Source organism: Petromyzon marinus, chromosome 60 (genome assembly GCF_048934315.1).
Source record: "Petromyzon marinus isolate PM22_M1 ecotype Great Lakes invasive population chromosome 60, UKy_Petmar_22M1.pri1.0, whole genome shotgun sequence".
NCBI lineage: Eukaryota > Metazoa > Chordata > Hyperoartia > Petromyzontiformes > Petromyzontidae > Petromyzon > Petromyzon marinus.
In genome coordinates, this window is record NC_133726.1 from 1,512,428 (window position 1) to 1,531,876 (window position 19,449).

Sequence of the window (19,449 nt, forward strand, 5' to 3'; positions counted from 1 at the left end):
AACATCATCAATACCAGCTAACATCGTCAATACCAGCTAACATCATCAATACCAGCTAACATCATCAATACCAGCTAACATCATCAATACCAGCTAACATCATCAATACCAGCTAACATCATCAATACCAGCTAGCATCATCAATACCAGCTAACATCATCAATACCAGCTAACGTCATCAATACCAGCTAACGTCATCAATACCAGCTAACATCATCAATACCAGCTAACATCATCACACGCCTCGCCAAAGAGAAGCAATTCCAGCCATCACATTAGGGGTGAGTTAATTAAATGTTTGACCAAATATAACGGGCTAATTTTTAAGTTGATAATTTTGTATGGCCCGCGAAAGATGTTATAAATATCCAAATGGCCCTTGGCAGAAAAAAGGTTCCCCACCCCTGATGATGATTTAAAAGTGCATAGCTCCAGTGGCTTCCTAATATCGGACAGTAGAGCGCTCCATACGGCCGTAGAAGCGTATCTGAGAGCGCGCGATACAGTGACCGTCTTTAATAATGAAATAATAACAACAACAGTAATACACTCCGGTTAGAAAACCAATTAACCCCTTCCCATATGTTGAGGTGTGCGCGCTGCTGCCTAATCCTGGCTACACACAGATTCAATTACCCTGGTGACTCACACAAGCACGCCAACCGCTCCCGCACGTCAGTATTTACTTCTGAGTGAAGAGGAGGCCAACATCCCTTTTCCACTGCGCAAACCGAGCCGTGCCAGAGCCCTTGCCGGCCGGGCGTGGGACAGGAAAGGCCCCGGGGGTTGGGTTTTTCCACTGCGGATGCAGAGCCGTGTCGTGCTCGCTGACGTCAAGACACGCATCCAGGGACTCTACTTACGAACACTGGACTTACGAACTTTCAGAGATACGAACAAACCTTCACGGATATCCAGTGGCCCGTTCAGACCAAGAGTCGTAAGTTCAACTGACCCGCGCAATAAATGGCAGTGGTGGCATCTCCGTCTGCGGAACACGAAGAACCAGTGGCATCTACATCTGCAGGAGATCATACAACTTTTAAAGCCATTCCCCGCGTTTAGTGTAAAACGCCGTACAACACGTTTCGATTCGACAGGAGTAAAGTTGGACTTACGAACAAATTGACTAACGAACGGACCTCTGGAACCGAACTCGTTCGTAAAGTGGAGAAGTCCCTGCAGTTGACGACGCGGTGACTCCGCGTCCTCACATGGCGTTGCCGACTGATTTTGCGCGCGCAACGAACGCCATCGTCAACCCTGCCCCCCCCCCCCTGGCCTCTGCTTGGGTTCGATCCTGACCCTGATGTGTATATTTGGAGTTTGTGGTGTCTATCTCTCTCTCCCCGTGGTTGCGTGGCGTTTTCTCCGGGTTGTTCCCTCCACATTTAGAATCGGCATCACGCGTTTAGAGTATTTGGCTGCTACGTGATCATGATGATGATGATGATAAGCCACATCGTCGAGTTATCATTTGTGGCCAGGTCGCTTCTGAAAAAAAAAGCTACGTAGCTCAGCGGGCCTTAGCTGGTAAACTATAAAATAGTTTACAGCTTTAGTTTAGGCCCGTGAAGATAGCAGCATGGCACGGTCTAGTTTTTCGGCTCAGCTCGGCAAACAGGCTGTGGAAAAAAAACTACCCGTACCGCGCTGGCTCGGTTCGGATGCGGCAATGTAAAAGGGGACATTATTATTTTTGGGGTTTGTTACTCGTTGCATTAAACCACGATGTGTCTCGTCTCAAAAACAAACAGAAAAAACTCATCAGTATTGAAATGAATGGTTAAATATCGCGTTGTCGTGTCAACCTCTTTGCTGCTTGTGACCCCCACGGCACGGGGAGGCCTTCATCTGGCGGTGGATTGACGAAGGGTTTGTAACCTCGTACCATATCCGGGCGCTGGTGGCTGTGCTGTCGCGCGTGTGGCCTGCAAGACAGCCCCTCTGGAGGCAGCGGCGGGGGGGAGGGGGGCGGTTGACGGATCACAACAACAACCGCCGCCGCTCACCACCAAGCGGAGGCGACGTCGCCAAGGCGGCTCGTGCCATGCTAGGTGCACTTTGAAACTCCCTCCCTGACACGGCGGGGCCGTCGATGTCGCCGCCGTGCTCCCGGCTTTCGGACGACGGGCACGGCGGGCAGTACAGCAAGTGGGCTCAGTTCCATCCGTGCCGGGATCGAGCGCAACTCGCACACGTTTGGGAGGTCTCTCTGGGAACTCCAGACTTCCACCCACCCCCACGTGTGTCAACAATGAGTGCAATTTGGCTAGAAACGTCTTAATATATAGTTAATATATACACACACGTAAAGGACAGCAGAGCTTGGGCAATTGTTGGTAGGGCTGTCTTCACGCTCGTCCGTGGTTGCACCCTCGCTCGTAAATTCTGCGGCAGAGGTTCGACTCCAAATTTGCATGATGTCGCCAGATACAACAAAAAATATATTAATAAAATGTGTTGTTAAGTGCGTGCCTTATGATTTTTTTTAAAGTGATGTATCCACGGTCCCTTAAAGGCGTGTACTCTTTTGAATATGCGTGGTGTAATTATAACGGGACAGTGGCTGTCCCTTGGATGGGGCAACTGGCCCCCCGCCATAGCAATGTGGAACTTCTGCCACTGGCTCGCGGGGTTGCGAATGTTTGAGTGCAACCGGTGCAAACTGAATTTAATTCTATTTTTTTTCTCTCTGTGTGCTTCACACAAAACGTTCATATCAACCTTGCATGTGTAATAAACACGTGGTGGGGATTTTATTGTGCTTCACGCGTTAATGTTTCTTACTGTGTTGAACTTATTCCGCAACGTGCGTGGCCAACCGTGGCTGATGAGAGGTGGGCCACTGAGATGAATTACACTCGCAAATATTCCTGAAGCACACAAACGCCTCCTGTGCCATAGCACAACCCCAGTCGCCACTGATTGGTTCGTTTCTCAGTCTGCTTGACCTGGTGAGGGTCACGGCAGCAGCGTGTTGAGGCGTGGCGGTCCACACCTCCCACTCCCTGGCGGCAGACTCCACCACTACACTACTATACACTACCATATACACTACACTATACACTACACTAAACACTACACTATACACTACAATATACACTACACTATACACTACACTATACACTACCATACACTACACTATACACTACACTATACACAACTATACACTACACTATACACTACACTATACACAACTATACATTACTACACTATACAATCCTATACATTGCGCTCCTATACACTATAACATACACTACTATACACTACACTACTCTACACTAGTACACTGCTATACACGACACTACTATACACTATTATACACTCCACTACTATACACTACACTATACACTACACTACTACACTAGACACTACAATACTATACACTACTATACTACTATACACTACACTACTACACTAGACACTACAATACTATACACTACTATACACCACACTACTGTACACTACTTTTCACTACACTACTATACACTACACTACTATACAACACACTACTATACACTACTTTTCACTACACTACTATACACTACACTACTATACACCACACTACTATACACTACTTTTCACTACACTACTATACACTACACCACTATACACCACACTACTATACACTACTGTTCACTACACTACTATACACTACACCACTACACTACTATACACTACACTACTATACACTACTTTTCACTACACTACTATACACTACACCACTATACACTAGTGTTGTGCATAGTAGTGTATAGTGTAGTATAGAGTAGTGCGTATGCGTGTTGAGCTTATTTGGCACCGTACATAACAAACGGCGCTAATCGGAGGTGTGGACGACAACAAACTAAAGACAACAACATCAACAACAAGCGATTCTAAAGATATTGGTTTTAAATCTGGACCAGAATTTTTATTTAGCCTGCAGGGAGGGGGAATCCGATGAGCTGTGAAGCTCTTTTTTTCACGGATGTCCAATACGGGCACGGGGTCAGTAAGCGACAAGGGTGAACGATACAAAAACCTTCGTGACTGGCTGCGTCGGGTGGTGGCGGGTTTAACGACACACACACACTCACGCGATCTAACCCCAAGAACAGCGATACCGTGGACTTCAAGAGCACACGACAGCCGCGCAAAGCGGAAGGAAGAGGGCAAGTCGCTAGGTGTTAGTCATAAACAAGCTGGGGTGTACAGCTCCCAGTGGGCTTCCCGATATCGGGAGAGCGTTCCAGACGGACGCAGAAGCGCATCTGGAAAAGCGCCGCGTGATGACGACGACGACGATGAAGATGATGCGGTGATGACGACGACGGCAATGACGACGACGACGACGATGATGATGATGCGGTGATGACGACGACGGCAATGACGACGACGAAGATGATGATGATGCGGTGATGACGACGACATGGTGACCACGACGATGATGATGATGCGGTGATGATGATGCGGTGATGACGACGATGACGACGATGACGACGACGCGGTGACCACGACGATGATGATGATGCGGTGACAACGACGAGGACGACGATGATGCGGTGATGACGACGATGACGAAGACAATGATGATGATGCGGTGATGACGACGACGCGGTGATGACGACGACGCGGTGACCACGACGATGATGATGATGCGGTGATGACGACAATGACGACGACGATGATGCGGTGATGATGACGATGACGACGATGACGACAATGAAGATGCGGTGACCACGACGACGCGGTGACCACGACGATGATGATGATATGGTGATGACGATGATGACGACGACGATGATGATGATGCGGTGATGACGACAATGACAACGATGATGATGATGATGCGGTGATGACGATGATGATGACGACGATGATGATGATACGGTGATGACGATGTTGATGATGATATGGTGATGACGATGATGACGATGACGATGATGATGATGCGGTGATGACGACGATGACGACGATGACGATGATGCAGTGACGACGACGACGATGATGATGATGCGGTGATGACGACAATGACAACGACGATGATGATGATGCGGTGATGACGACAATGACAACGACGATAATGATGATGCGGTGATGACGATGATGACGACGACGACGATGATGATGCGGTGACGATGACGACAATGATGCGGTGACAACGATGATGCGGTGACGATGATGACGACGACGATGACGATGAGGTGACCACCGTCTTTGTTCGATGGACAAAGGGCCGAAAGCTGCTGCGAGGATGACCAACGCGGTGCTGTGGCGGCCCCTAGTGGCCACGGCCGCACAGCGTCGGAGAATCGGAATGTTGATTTGTAAACTCGAGGAATCCGATGAGCTACAAAGCTCTTGTGTTTTTTTTTTATCTCTGTCTGCTCTCCTCTCTCTCTCTCTCAGAGGGAACAACCCGGAGAAAACGCCACGCAACCACGGGGACAGAGAGACACACAAACTCAGGGTCGGGAACTCCTGTGTACCAGGCGAGGTAGTTAACATCTCCTAGCCACCGTGATGATGATGAGACGAACACACCACGACCTCCTGTGTACCAGGCGAGATAGTTAACATCTCCTAGCCACCGTGATGATGATGAGAGAGACGCACACACCACGACCTCCTGTACACCAGGCGAGGTAGTTAACATCTCATAGCCACCGTGATGATGATGAGAGAGACGCACACACCACGACCTCCTGTGTACCAGGCGAGGTAGTTAACATCTCATCAGGGTCGGGATAGAACCCACGACCACCTGTGTACCAGGCGAGGTAGTTAACATCTCCTAGCCACCGTGATGATGATGAGAGAGACGCACACACCACGACCTCCTGTACACCAGGCGAGGTAGTTAACATCTCCTAGCCACCGTGGTGATGTAAACTCACGGTGGCGTTTGGGCCAGCGTGTAGGCCAAACACCCGGACAACTGTAGGGGGCTCTCTAGGGCGGCCTAGTGGAGGCTCCCTCTACCAGCAGCGGAGTGAGCGAAGCAGTTTGTAGGGCCGCGTCTTTTACCCCCAACTACCAATGACGACAATAATCATTTAGGGGCCGTCCATAAATGACGTCACGCGATTTGGACGATTTTTGACCCCCCCCCCTTCGTCACACGGCGCCACAAAAAGTCAGATCCCCCCTCAAATATGACGTCACAAAGCTCTGCCCCCCCCCACAAAAACCATATTTACATTTTAAAAATAAAACATGCCTCAAATCGCTTTGAACTATTGCCATTGTAGTGCGTATTTAATGTGGCGCTGCACTCTGATGTTGTAGGAGAAAACATTTATTAAAAAGTCAATTTTATTAAGTAGAACGTGTTGTCTATATTTATTTAAATTTCTCAACCCCCCCCCCCTCGTCACACATCGTCACAAATGTCTGACCCCACCCCCTCCCTAGGTGCGTGACGTCATTTATGGACGGCCCCTTAGAGATTGCCTCGTGGAACAAGACCTGAGTAAAGGTCGTTGGATTTTCACGAATAGCAGGGCCGGAGCCACGGGGGGGGGGAGGGTGCTGAAGGGGGCTCAGCCCCCCCTGAAAGTTTGGGAAAGTCGGGAATCGGGATAACCGGATATCCGGCTGCTGCAAAATGCTGCAGGCTGCCACCTCGTGCTGCCCTGCAGGCTGCCACCTTGTGCTGCCCTGCAGGCTGCCACCTTGTGCTGCCCTGCAGGCTGCCACCTTGTGCTGCCCTGCAGGCTGCCACCTTGTGTGCTGCCCTGCAGGCTGCCACTTTGTGTGCTGCCCTGCTGGCTACCACCTTGTGCTGCCCTGCTGGCTACCACCTCGTGCTGCCCTGCAGGCTGCCACCTCGTGCTGCCCTGCAGGCTGCCACTTTGTGTGCTGCCCTGCAGGCTGCCACCTCGTGCTGCTGCCCTGCTGGCTACCACCTTGTGCTGCCCTGCAGGCTGCCACCTTGTGCTGCCCTGCAGGCTGCTACCTTGTGCTGCCCTGCAGGCTGCCACCTTGTGTGCTGCCCTGCAGGCTGCCACCTCGTGCTGCCCTGCAGGCTGCCACCTCGTGCTGCCCTGCAGGCTGCCACCTTGTGTGCTGCCCTGCAGGCTGCCACCTTGTGTGCTGCCCTGCAGGCTGCCACCTTGTGTGCTGCCCTGCAGGCTGCCACCTTGTGTGCTGCCCTGCAGGCTGCCACCTTGTGCTGCCCTGCAGGCTGCTACCTTGTGCTGCCCTGCAGGCTGCCACCTTGTGCTGCCCTGCAGGCTGTCACCTCGTGCTGCCCTGCAGGCTGCCACCTCGTGCTGCCCTGCAGGCTGCCACTTCGTGCTGCCCTGCAGGCTGCTTGAGCGGCAGCCTTTAGAACTTATCAGCCACGTCAGCGGCTCCGACCTATTAATAAACTCCGCGTTCAAATCCAATAAAATTAGTTTTATACGTGTGTGGTGCCCATTGTAAAACATAAACACTGAGATATCTCAGTCAAAATCCCGGCTCCGCCCCTGACGAACAGTTGTCACATTTCTGTTTATATAAAATAAAATAAAAACCTAATCTCAAACCTTAGCTCAGCAGAACATTTATAATAAATAAAAAGTTTTCCTGGCTGGCACGCGGCCGAGCAGAGCACGCGGCGGTGACGTCACCGCGCGCCTCTGCCCGATGACGTCACCCGCATACCACGTGTTCAGCTAATGTACAAACCCTAAAAACCCTCTATTATGGATAATGTATTGTAATTGCTGTATTTTAAACCGCTATTTAAACAAACGACAAGCGTACGCATAAATACTTTTTAAAAATGTGCCAATTATTTCCATGTTTATTGCATATTACATAATTATCGCTTTTTTTTGGCTTACATATTTTCCTCAGGGCATATAAAGAAATATTTTTCCGTCGTTATGTTTAAAAAAAATCTAATCTACATAAAAAAATGAATCACTGACACGTACAGAGGTAAACCCTCTGGGCTGGCATCGTCTTCCCCCCAACACCTTGCAATGATGACGTCACCTAGCAACGGCAACCCGCCGTGACGTCACGATCTCCGGCGCGACAAGTTAAAATCGTCCCCCCTGTACGCCCATTAATTGTGAACAAAGGCAACAGCACAAAGAGACGAGGACTCTCTTCACAATTCCCGGCAAATCGCCTGATGAAGCTGGCTGCTTGTTGTTGTAATCAGCGGCGACACGTCACAGCAACTCGAATTGTAAATGTTGTTAGTGGGTTTACTCTCCAATACGCCGGCGGTGTCTGCTGAAATCGTAATTGGCCACGTTTCAGTTTTGGTTTTGCCAGAAAAAAAGGGGAAAAATCTATTCTCATATTTTTGGGACTGGCAACGGAGGTCACGTGATGGCCACGTTTTGTTTACACTGCCACTGAAAGCTGACTGATTGGCTGCGTCGGGTGGTGGCGGGATTTACGACGCCTTTATATCGACGCGATTCTCACCCGAAGGAAACTTTATCAATGGGACCGTAGTGTCGTGACGTCACGCGATGGGTCACGTGGCGCGCGGACCCCATCCCCCCCTCCCCGAACCCCCAATTCCCCCCACCCCCTCCTACCCATACGATTCCTGCCGCCCCCTTTTACCGCCCCCCTCCCCACGAATCCCCCATTCCCCCCTCTCACCCCTCTTACACCCCCCCCCGAACCTCGCATTCCCCTCACCCCCACCCCCTCTTACACCCCCCCGAACCCCCCATTCCCCCCGCCCCCATCCCCTTTTACCCCCCCTGCCCCACCCCCTTTAACTCCCCCTCCCCATTAACCCACCCATTACCCCCCCCGAACCCCCAAATCCCCCCACCCCTTTTGCCCCCCAGAATCCCCCACTCCACTCGCCCCCACCCTCTCTTACCCCCCCCGAATCCCCCGTTCCTCCCACCCCCTTCCTCACCCCTCTTACCCCCCCCCATTCCCTCGCCCCGCCCCCTCTAACCCCCCCCCACCCGAATCGCCCCTCCCCCTCTAACTCCCCAACCCCCCCTCCCCCTCTAACACCCCCCCCCACCCGAATCCCCCCTCCCCCTCTAACCCCCCCACCCAAATCCCCCAACCGCCCCTCCCCCTCTAACCCCCCCCCACCCGAATCCCCCATTCGACCCCTCCCCCTCCACCCCCCCCCACCCGAATCCCCCATCCGCCCCTCCCCCTCTAACCCCCCCCACCCGAATCCCCCCATCTGACCCCTCCCCCTCTAACCCCCCCCACCCGAATCCCCCTTCGACCCCTCCCCCTCTAACCCCCCCACCCGAATCCCCCACCCGACCCCTCCCCCTCTACCCCCCCCACCCGAATCCCCCATCCGCCCCTCCCCCTCTTACCCCCCCCACCCTCCCCCCGGCAACCAGGCGGCCCAAGATGGCGGCGCCCAGCGCGCATGAGACCATCGGGCAATTGGAGTGCGCGGCCAAGGCGCTGATGGTGAGCAACTCCTGGGCCGGGGCGGGGAGGCCTCCCCGCCTCTTCGCCTCCCCGCCTCCTCTACGGTCCCGGCTCTCCGCCTCGTCGCCTCGCTCCTGCGGCGAGGCCCGCGAGACGATGGCGGAGAGCGAGCGCGTGCGGGACGCGCCGTGCGGGTGCTACGCGCGGAGAGGCGGGCGAGCGGACGGGCGCCTCGCGGGCTCCCGTGTGGTGTTCACGGGCACCGTGTGGTGTTCACGGGCACCGTGTGGTGTTCACGGGCTCCGTGTGGTGTTCACAGACACCGTGTGGTGTTCACGGGCACCGTGTGGTGTTCACAGACACCGTGTGGTGTTCACAGGCTCCCGTGTGGTGTTCACGGGCACCGTGTGGTGTTCACGGACACCGTGTGGTGTTCACGGGCTCCGTGTGGTGTTCACAGACACCGTGTGGTGTTCACAGGCTCCCGTGTGGTGTTCACGGGCACCGTGTGGTGTTCACGGGCACCGTGTGGTGTTCACGGGCACCGTGTGGTGTTCACAGGCTCCCGTGTGGTGTTCACGGGCACCGTGTGGTGTTCACGGGCTCCGCGTGGTGTTCACGGGCTCCGTGTGGTGTTCACGGGCTCCGTGTGGTGTTCACGGGCTCCGTGTGGTGTTCACAGACACCGTGTGGTGTTCACAGACACCGTGTGGTGTTCACAGGCTCCCGTGTGGTGTTCACGGGCACCGTGTGGTGTTCACGGGCACCGTGTGGTGTTCACAGACACCGTGTGGTGTTCACGGGCACCGTGTGGTGTTCACAGACACCGTGTGGTGTTCACGGGCACCGTGTGGTGTTCACGGACACCGTGTGGTGTTCACGGACACCGTGTGGTGTTCACGGGCACCGTGTGGTGTTCACAGACACCGTGTGGTGTTCACGGGCACCGTGTGGTGTTCACGGGCACCGTGTGGTGTTCACAGACACCGTGTGGTGTTCACAGACACCGTGTGGTGTTCACGGGCACCGTGTGGTGTTCACAGACACCGTGTGGTGTTCACAGACACCGTGTGGTGTTCACCTCACAGACACCGTAAGGTGTTCACCTCACGGGCACCGTGTGGTGTTCACGGGCACCGTGTGGTGTTCACGGGCACCGTGTGGTGTTCACAGACACCGTGTGGTGTTCACAGACACCGTGTGGTGTTCACCTCACAGACACCGTGAGGTGTTCACCTCACAGACACCGTGTGGTGTTCACGGGCACCGTGTGGTGTTCACAGACACCGTGTGGTGTTCACGGGCACCGTGTGGTGTTCACGGGCACCGTGTGGTGTTCACGGACACCGTGTGGTGTTCACGGGCACCGTGTGGTGTTCACAGACACCGTGTGGTGTTCACAGACACCGTGTGGTGTTCACCTCACAGACACCGTGAGGTGTTCACCTCACGGGCACCGTGTGGTGTTCACGGGCACCGTGTGGTGTTCACGGGCACCGTGTGGTGTTCACAGACACCGTGTGGTGTTCACAGACACCGTGTGGTGTTCACCTCACAGACACCGTGTGGTGTTCACAGGCACCGTGAGGTGTTCACGGGCACCGTGTGGTGTTCACGGGCACCGTGTGGTGTTCACAGACACCGTGTGGTGTTCACGGGCACCGTGTGGTGTTCACAGACACCGTGTGGTGTTCACCTCACAGACACCGTGTGGTGTTCACCTCACAGACACCGTGTGGTGTTCACCTCACAGACACCGTGAGGTGTTCACCTCACAGACACCGTGAGGTGTTCACCTCACAGGCACCGTGTGGTGTTCACCTCACAGACACCGTGTGGTGTTCACCTCACAGGCTCCCGTGTGGTGTTTACCGCCAAATACTCTCTAAACGCGTGATGTTGATTCTAAATGTGGAGGGAGAAACCGGACGACCCGGAGAAAAATCCACACGACCACAGGGTAAGAGACACGCAAACTCCAAATATACAGCAGCAGGCGTCGGGGTTGGGATCAAACCTACGACTTCCTGTACACCAGGCGAGGCAGTTAACATCTAACCACCGTGATGATGATGAGAGAGAGAGAGAGACACGCAAACTCCAAATATACAGCAGCAGGCGTCGGGGTCGGTATCGAACCCACGACCTCCTGTATACCAGGCGAGGTAGTTAACATCTCCTAGCCACCGTGATGATGATGAGAGAGAGAGACACGAGTACGCGGCGCCCTGCCGTCCTACCTACCCGGGGGATACCGTGAACCACCGGGGGCTTCTGCGCCGCTGTTGGCTACCCGCTGCCGGCTCGCTCTTGGGTAGTTGTTGCCGACTGTTCCTCCCGCTAGCCGCCCTCTGGTCGTTGAGGGTTGCTCCTGGTGCCGCGAGGTTCCTCGCAGGCGGCTGCTGGTTGCCCTCGAGTCGAGTCTGGGTTTTCTCCTCGTGACTCACGAGCCACTTGCGATGGGTCCGAGAGTATAGCCCCTGGTTCCTCTACGGTCACCACTCTGGTTGCCAGCTGGTGGCTCCTGGTCACTGCCGATTGCTTCTGTAAACCCCCCCCCCCCCTGGAGACTCGTGGTTGATTCTGGTCGCTCTGAGCCGCTCCTCTTGCACGCCGTTAGCCCCAGAGTCGCGTCCACGTGGTTGATGGTTGCCCCCAGCGGGGCTCGCCTTTGCTGCTGTTGAGCTCCAAGTCCCTGTCGATGCGAGCAGGGGGCGGTGCTGGCCCACGAATGGTTTGCTCTGGGAAGTTGCTCATCCCGCTGGTGGCTCTTGAGTCGCCCCTCATCTGGTGGCTTGCTCCCGAGTAACTCTCGGAGACTCTCGACGGTTCCGCGAGTCACCTTCACTGCTTGCTTTGTGGCTGGTTCCCAGTTGCTACTGGTTGTCCCTAGTGGCTGGTGGTTTCGGTCGATCCTGGTCATTCGGGATCGCTTTGAATGTCACCCCCCCCCCCCCGCATCGTTTTTCCCGTCCGTGTGAATCCCCCAGTGTCGGGTGGGTACGGAGCCGCCCCGTTGCCCCCACCTGATGGTCCACTCCGTGGTTCCTCGTGGTTCTCGCCGACTCTTCCCTCGTGTGTGTTTCGCATACCTTGTCAACCCCTTGTCGGTGCCTGCCTTATTACAGATCAATTCAGACCTCATTGGTCACCCCGTGCCACTTATACATCTCAGCGTTCATCCTACAAAGTCCCATCATAAGGAGAGAAACACAGACACATTTTTCTCGTATTGAAATGGCTGTACGCCGTATGGACCTTAAAAACTACATTTCCCTGTACAAGTTTACGGGTAAACCGTATTGGTTTGACAGGTATGCTACTATACACTACACTACGATATACTACACTATACACTACACTATTATACACTACACTACGATACACTACACACCACACTACTACACACCTGTCAACCCTTATCAGTGCCTACCTTATTACAGATCAATTCAGACCTAATTGGGCACCCCAAGCCTTTATAAATGATAAATCTCAACGTTCATCCTACAAAGCCCGTATTAAACGGCTGTACGTCGTATGGACCTGAGAACTCAGTTTCCCTGTGTAGTAGTCGTAGATGGAGACGGAGTCGGAGTAGGAATTAAACACTTTTATTTATATCCTTAACAACGATTCCCTAGGTCCTTAACACGAAGGGGTAACGGCCCCTTCTACCCACAACCTAGGGAGGTACAGCCTCCGGGCTAGCTTACTCTAGCTTTGGGTCGAACTACTCTAGTCCTCCGGCTAGCTGGACCTAGGGGAGGCTGACCCACCGCTAGCACCGGTGGGTCCTTGACCACTGGCCCGTCCAGACCCGGCCCTGAGAAGGACGTCGGGCTGAGGGAACTTCAGGGCCCTAGCCTGCTGATCACTGGCACCACACTGAGCCCCGGCCCTCAGAAGGACGTCGGGGCTTGGGGTCCAGGATCTCCTCTTCAGGCGGCTCCACGGCTTCGGCTTGACACCAACTCCCCGCTCTGGTCTCAGGAGCCCGCCTTTTATACCATTTCCCACCGAGGGGCGAGGGTTTCCGAAGGATCACAGATCCCTCGCAGGCCCCTCCCCTCAGGAGAGGTGCTGGTCACAGGGAGCCCAACAATCTTGTGCTTGTTCGACCCCACTTTCTGTCTCGGACCAGGGTTCTGGGGGATCCCACACACACACACACTTCACAGCCTCCACCCCTCAGGCAGGGTCTCCCATCAGGTTTATGAATGACCTCGCCCTGGTAGTTACTGTGTAGCATGTGCGTGTTTACAGAGTGACCACCACACCTGTACAAGAATACGGGGTAAACCGTATGGGTTGACAAGTATGGTTTCGCTTGGAGAAGCTACGCGTCCTTCCACCGCCAAGCGACAATGTTGATTTACCATTGACCCCCGTGTTAACCCCCTTGCCTTCTTGGCTGTGCGCGGTAACGGGCCCACTGGCGTGGCTTCTTCGCTCACCGCTGCAGACTCTTGGGGTTTTATGGCTCGCGGCGGTTGCTTGCGGTTGCTGGTGATGTCAGTTGCCCGTAGGCTTTGGCCTGCGAACCAAATCGCTGTGGATGCGGAGGTGCTGAAGCGCACGTTAGCCGGCGTATGACCGCGGGGCACGCTACCTCTGTGGGTCATCTACTACAGAGACTTTTGCTGAACACGGCGTGAAGCTGAATCCACGGTGGCTAGAAGATGTTAACTACCTCGCCAGGTATGCAGGAGGTCGGTGGTTCGATTCCGACCCTGACGCCTGCTGCTGTATATTTGGAGTTTGCGTGTCTCTCTCTCTCATCATCACGGTGGCTAGGAGATGTTAACTACCTCGCCTGGTATGCAGGAGGTCGGTGGTTCGATCCCGACCCTGACGCCTGCTGCTTTATATTTGGAGTTTGCGTGGCTCTCTCTCATCATCATCACGGTGGCTAGGAGATGTTAACTAACTTGCTAGGTATGCAGGAGGTCGGTGGTTCGATCCCGACCCTGACGCCTGCTGCTGTATATTCGGAGTTTGTGTGTCTCTCATAATCACGGTGGCTAGGAGATGTTAACTACCTCGCCTGGGATACTGGAGGTCGTGGGTTCGATCCCGACCCTGACGCCTGTTGCTGTATATTTGTAGTTTCCATCCCCCTCTCATCATCATCATCACGGTGGCTAGGAGATGTTAACTACCTCGCCAGGTATGCAGGGGTCATGGGTTCGATCCCGGCCCCGATGTCTGCTGCTGCTGTATATTTGGAGTTCGCATCTCTCTCTTCCGCATGATAACCCACCTCGTTGAGCTATCATTTGTGGCCAGGTCGCTTCTAAAAAAGAGCTCTATAACTCAGTGGGCCTTATCTCATCAAATAAAAATAGTTTATGTTTTTTTACTTTATGGTTTTAAATAGTTTTTTACCTGGAATGCAGTCACCCACGTGATCCCGTCAGACCTCAGAAGCAAAGCTAGGGTTGAGCCGTCATGTATGTATGCATGTCGAACTTCTTTCACCCGTTACATAGCCACCCGCGCTAATTAGAGGTACGGGGGAAGGACAACAAGCTAAACACAATAAAAGCAGTTCTAAATAAATTAGTTTTCAATCTAGATGTAAAAGTGCATAGCTCCAGTGGCTTCCTAATATTGAAGGAAGAGCGTTCCAGACGGCCGCAGACACACATCTGAAAGCACGTTATGCGGTGAACACTGTCTTTGTTCGATGGCTAGCCAAAAGTGTACTGTATTGTATAGTGTAGTGTATAGTGTAGTGTATAGTATAGTGCATGGTGTAGTGTATAGTGTAGTGTATAGAAGTGTATAATGTAGTGTATAGTTGTGTAGTGTATAGTATAGTGCAGTGTATAGAAGTGTATAATGTATTGTATAGTGGTGTAGTGTATAGTGTACTGTATTGTATAGTGTATTGTATAGTGTAGTGTATAGTATAGTGCATAGTGTAGTGTATGGTGTAGTGTATAGTCTAAAGTGTAGTGCATATAGCATCTGAGAGAGCGCAATGCAGTGACCGCCTTGGTCCGATGGCCAGCAAAAATCCGCTGCTGCGAGGATGACGGCCGGGAGTTGGCGTCAAGTTGTTTAATGCTCCTTGACGAGATCAGCGAGGTATTGTGGTCCATTTGCGGCGATCACTTTGCGTGTAACGAGCGCTATCTTGTAACGAATTCGTTCGGCAACCGGAAGCCAATGCAGCTCGGCGAGCAGGGGACGGACGCGGTCGGACCTTGCAGTACGACGTGACGACGCCACGCGCTGTGGTGCTTGCAATGGGTGTCTGCCACCATGCACGAACAACAGGCGCTGTGAGCAACATTGAGAGCGCTGCAGCAAAACAATCACCCCCCACCCCTCCACGTTCAACAATCCACCGACGTGGTGAAGTATAGGCGAAATGACCCTCACCCGCCTGCACGGCCCTCATCCGGCGGCGGGAGGTTGATGAAGGGACCGTACGTCTACGTGTTCGTAGGACTAAGCAATGATTTAATTGATGAAAATCTCTTCGCCTGGGACATCACTGGAGATTGAACATGTTGATTGTGTCGAGTGTCTCTTGACACATACACGCACACAACACCAGACGCTGGGCGACGTCACGTAAACACGCATGTTCAGCCTCTGACTCCCGCATTATGCTTCTACCGTATACAGTGGTTAGGAAACCCAGTCAAACAGATGAAGCATACATACACAATGATGAAATGGGTTTGGGAGCAACTGCTCCCGGGCGGTTCCTCGTAACTTCTGGTTGCATGATGTCACTGGTGGTGGCCTGTGGTCAGGGCTGTCCATAGGGTGGGGGTTGTGGGGCCTGGGGCAAATCGCTGTATAAACTATAAAACTATAAACTATTTTTTATTTGACTAGGTAAGGCCCACAGAGCTACGTAGCTCTCTTTCAGAAGCTACCTGGCTATCACAAATGATACCTCAACGAAGTGGCTCATCGTCATGTGGAAGTTTATATCAGCCAAATACTCTCTAAACGCGTGATGTTGATTCTAATTGTGGAAGGAAAAACCGGACGACCCGGAGAAAAATCCACACGACCACAGGGTAAGAGACACGCAAACTCCAAATATACAGCAGGGGTCGGGATCAAACCTACTACTTCCTGTATACAAGGCGAATTGGTTAACATCTCCTAGCCACCGTGATGATGATGAGAGAGAGAGACACGCAAACTCCAAATATACAGCAGGCGCCGGGGTCGGGATCAAACCTACGACTTTCTGTATGCAAGGCGAAGTAGTTAACATCTCCTAGCCACCGTGATGATGATGAGAGAGAGAGAGACATGTAAACTCCAGATATACAACAAGCGTCGGGAATCAAACCTACGACTTCCTGGACACCAGGCGAGGTAGTTAACATCTCCCTGCCACCCGGGTGCCCACTCCGTATGGGCCCCCCCCCCCGACGCTTTCAAACTAAACCTGCATTATTACATCCGACACCGTGACATCGAATCGCGAGGGCCCCCCAAAGCTCGGGGCCCGGGGGGGGGGGGTCTCGCCGATTTTCCATGTACCCCCGAGGGGACATCTCTGTCTGCGATCACCCCCGGAGGACATTCGTGTAGCTCCTCTTCCCCCGCTGCTAGCATCTGGTATACCCTGGGAAATCCTGGATAAACCCGGGGAATTCCTTGCGGCTTCTGACTGCGGCTTCTTGGTTCCTGACTCATTCCTGTGGTCTCTTAAACCTTTTGGGTTTGCTCCGACGATCAGGGCTAAAGCGACGTCCGGACGAGTTCCACCTGGTACCCATTGTTGGTGCGAGGCCCTTGGCACATTGGATTCAGAGCTCGCGTGGCACGTGAGAGGAGGGGGGGGGACGTGGAAACAGCCGGTGGCAAATGTTTATTGTCCAAATCTTTTTTGTTTGTATGGTCCAAAAGACCCGAAACGTCAAGCGGTCAGCAACGAACAGCACCCGTTAAGTTTTTTGTGAAATATAAAGAAGTTCACGCGGTTTGTTCAATTGGGTCACGTTGTAAAAAAAAAAAAACTTGGGTGGGAGGGAGAGGGAAAGAGGACGATGACGGTCGGGAATTTCAAAGTGGAGCGGTGCGAGGGACGGAGCAGAATGAGAAGCGTTGTTAGCTGCAGTGTGGTGAGTGGGTGGGTGAGGTGGGTGAATGTGGTGGGTGAATGTGGTGGGTGAGTGGGTGCTGTTGTGAGCTGCAGTGTGGTGAGTGGGTGGGTGAGGTGGGTGAGTGGGTGAGTGGGTGCTGTTGTTAGCTACATTGTGGTGAGTGGGTGGGTGAATGAGGTGGGTGAATGTGGTGGGTGAGTGGGTGCTGTTGTGACTTGCAGTGTGGTGAGTGGGTGGGTGAGTGAGTGCTGTTGTGAGCTACATTGTGGTGAGTGGGTGGGTGAATGAGGTGGGTGAATGAGGTGGGTGAGTGGGTGTTGTTGTGAGCTGCAGTGTGGTGAGTTGGTGGGCGAGGTGGGTGTGTGGGTGCTGTTGTGACTTGCAGTGTGGTGAGTGGGTGGGTGGGTGAGGTGGGTGAGTGAGTGGGAGCTGCAGTGTGGTGAGTTGGTGGGTGAGGTGGATGAGTGGGTGCTGTTGTGAGCTGCAGTGTGGTGAGTGGGTGAGGTGGGTGGGTGAGTGAGTGCTGTTGTAAGCTACAGTGTGGTGAGTGAGTGGGTGAGTGAGTGCTGTTGTGACCTGCAGTGTGGTGAGTGCGTGAGTGTGTTGTTGAGTATGTGGGTGAGTGTGTGGGTGAGCGAGTGCTGTTGTGACCTGCAGTGTGGTGGAGGTAGTTGAACACAGTGTGGTGGATGAGACAAAAGCAGGCAGTGCCTGGCGGACCCGAAAAAACCTCTGTTATGGGTGGTAGTAGTGGGTGGTAATAGTGGGTGGTAGTAGTGGGTGGTAATAGTGGGTGGTAGTAGTGGGTGGCACAGTTTGGTGCCAATTTACGTAGAGTGGTGGTCGTGTCGCTACGGTTCTCTGAAAACAACGGCGTTGCTACTGCTGCTGCGCCTACTGCTGATACTACTACTGCTGATACTAATGCTGCTGCTACTGCTGCTGATACTACTGCTGATACTACTACTACTGCTGCTGCGCCTACTGATACTACTACTACTGATACTACTGCTACTGCTGCTCCTACTGATGCTACTGCTGCTGCTACTACTGCTGCTACTGCTGCTGATACTACTGCTGCTGCTGATACTACTGCTGCTGCTACTGCTGCTACTACTGATACTACTACTGCTGCGCCTACTGATACTACTGCTGCTGCTACTACTGCTACTGCTGCTACTACTAACACTACTGCTGCTACTCCTACTACTGCTGCTACTGCTGCTACTGCTACTACTACTGATACTACTGCTGCTACTGCTGCTACTACTGCTGCTGCTATTGCTGCTGCTATTACTACTGACACTACTGCTGCTGCTACTGCTGCTACTACTGATACTACCGCTGCTGCTACTGCTGCTACTACTACTGATACTACTGCTGCTCCTACTGATACTACTGCTGCTACTACTACTGCTGCTACTACTGCTGCTGCTGCTCCTACTGATACTACTGCTGCTACTACTGCTGCTACTGCTGCTGCTTCTACTGCTGCTGCTGCTACTACTGCTGCTACTACTGCTGCTGCTGCTCCTGATAATACTGCTGTTACTACTGCTGCTGCTACTACTGCTGATACTACTACTGCTGCTGCACCTACTGATACTACTACTACTGATTCTACTGCTACTGCTGCTCCTACTGATACTACTGCTGCTACTACTGCTGCTACTGCTGCTGATACTACTGCTGCTGCTACTGCTGCTACTACTGACACTATTGCTGCTGCTACTGCTGCTACTGCTACTACTACTGCTGCTACTGCTGCTACTGCTACTACTACTGATACTACTGCTGCTACTGCTACTACTACTGATACTACTGCTACTACTGATGCTGCTACTGCTGCTGCTACTACTACTGACACTACTGCTGCTGCTACTGCTGCTGCTGCTACTGCTGCTACTACTGATACTACTGCTGCTACTGCTGCTACTACTACTGATACTACTGCTGCTCCTGGTACTACTGCTGCTACTACTACTGCTGCTGCTACTACTGCTGCTCCTACTGA

At 53.1% G+C, this 19,449-nt stretch overlaps 1 protein-coding gene across 1 annotated transcript in view; it reads left to right on the forward strand.

Moving 5' to 3' along the window:
* Positions 1–9,302: 9,302 nt before the first annotated feature.
* XPO4 (exportin 4) overlaps positions 9,303–19,449 on the forward strand; it is a 66,904-nt gene continuing 56,757 nt past the window's right edge. Inside the window, exon 1 of the mRNA XM_076053240.1 lies at positions 9,303–9,393. Within this exon, the coding sequence (XP_075909355.1) occupies positions 9,331–9,393 (63 nt within the window). The 5' untranslated portion in view covers positions 9,303–9,330. The remainder of the gene's footprint in view (positions 9,394–19,449) is intronic.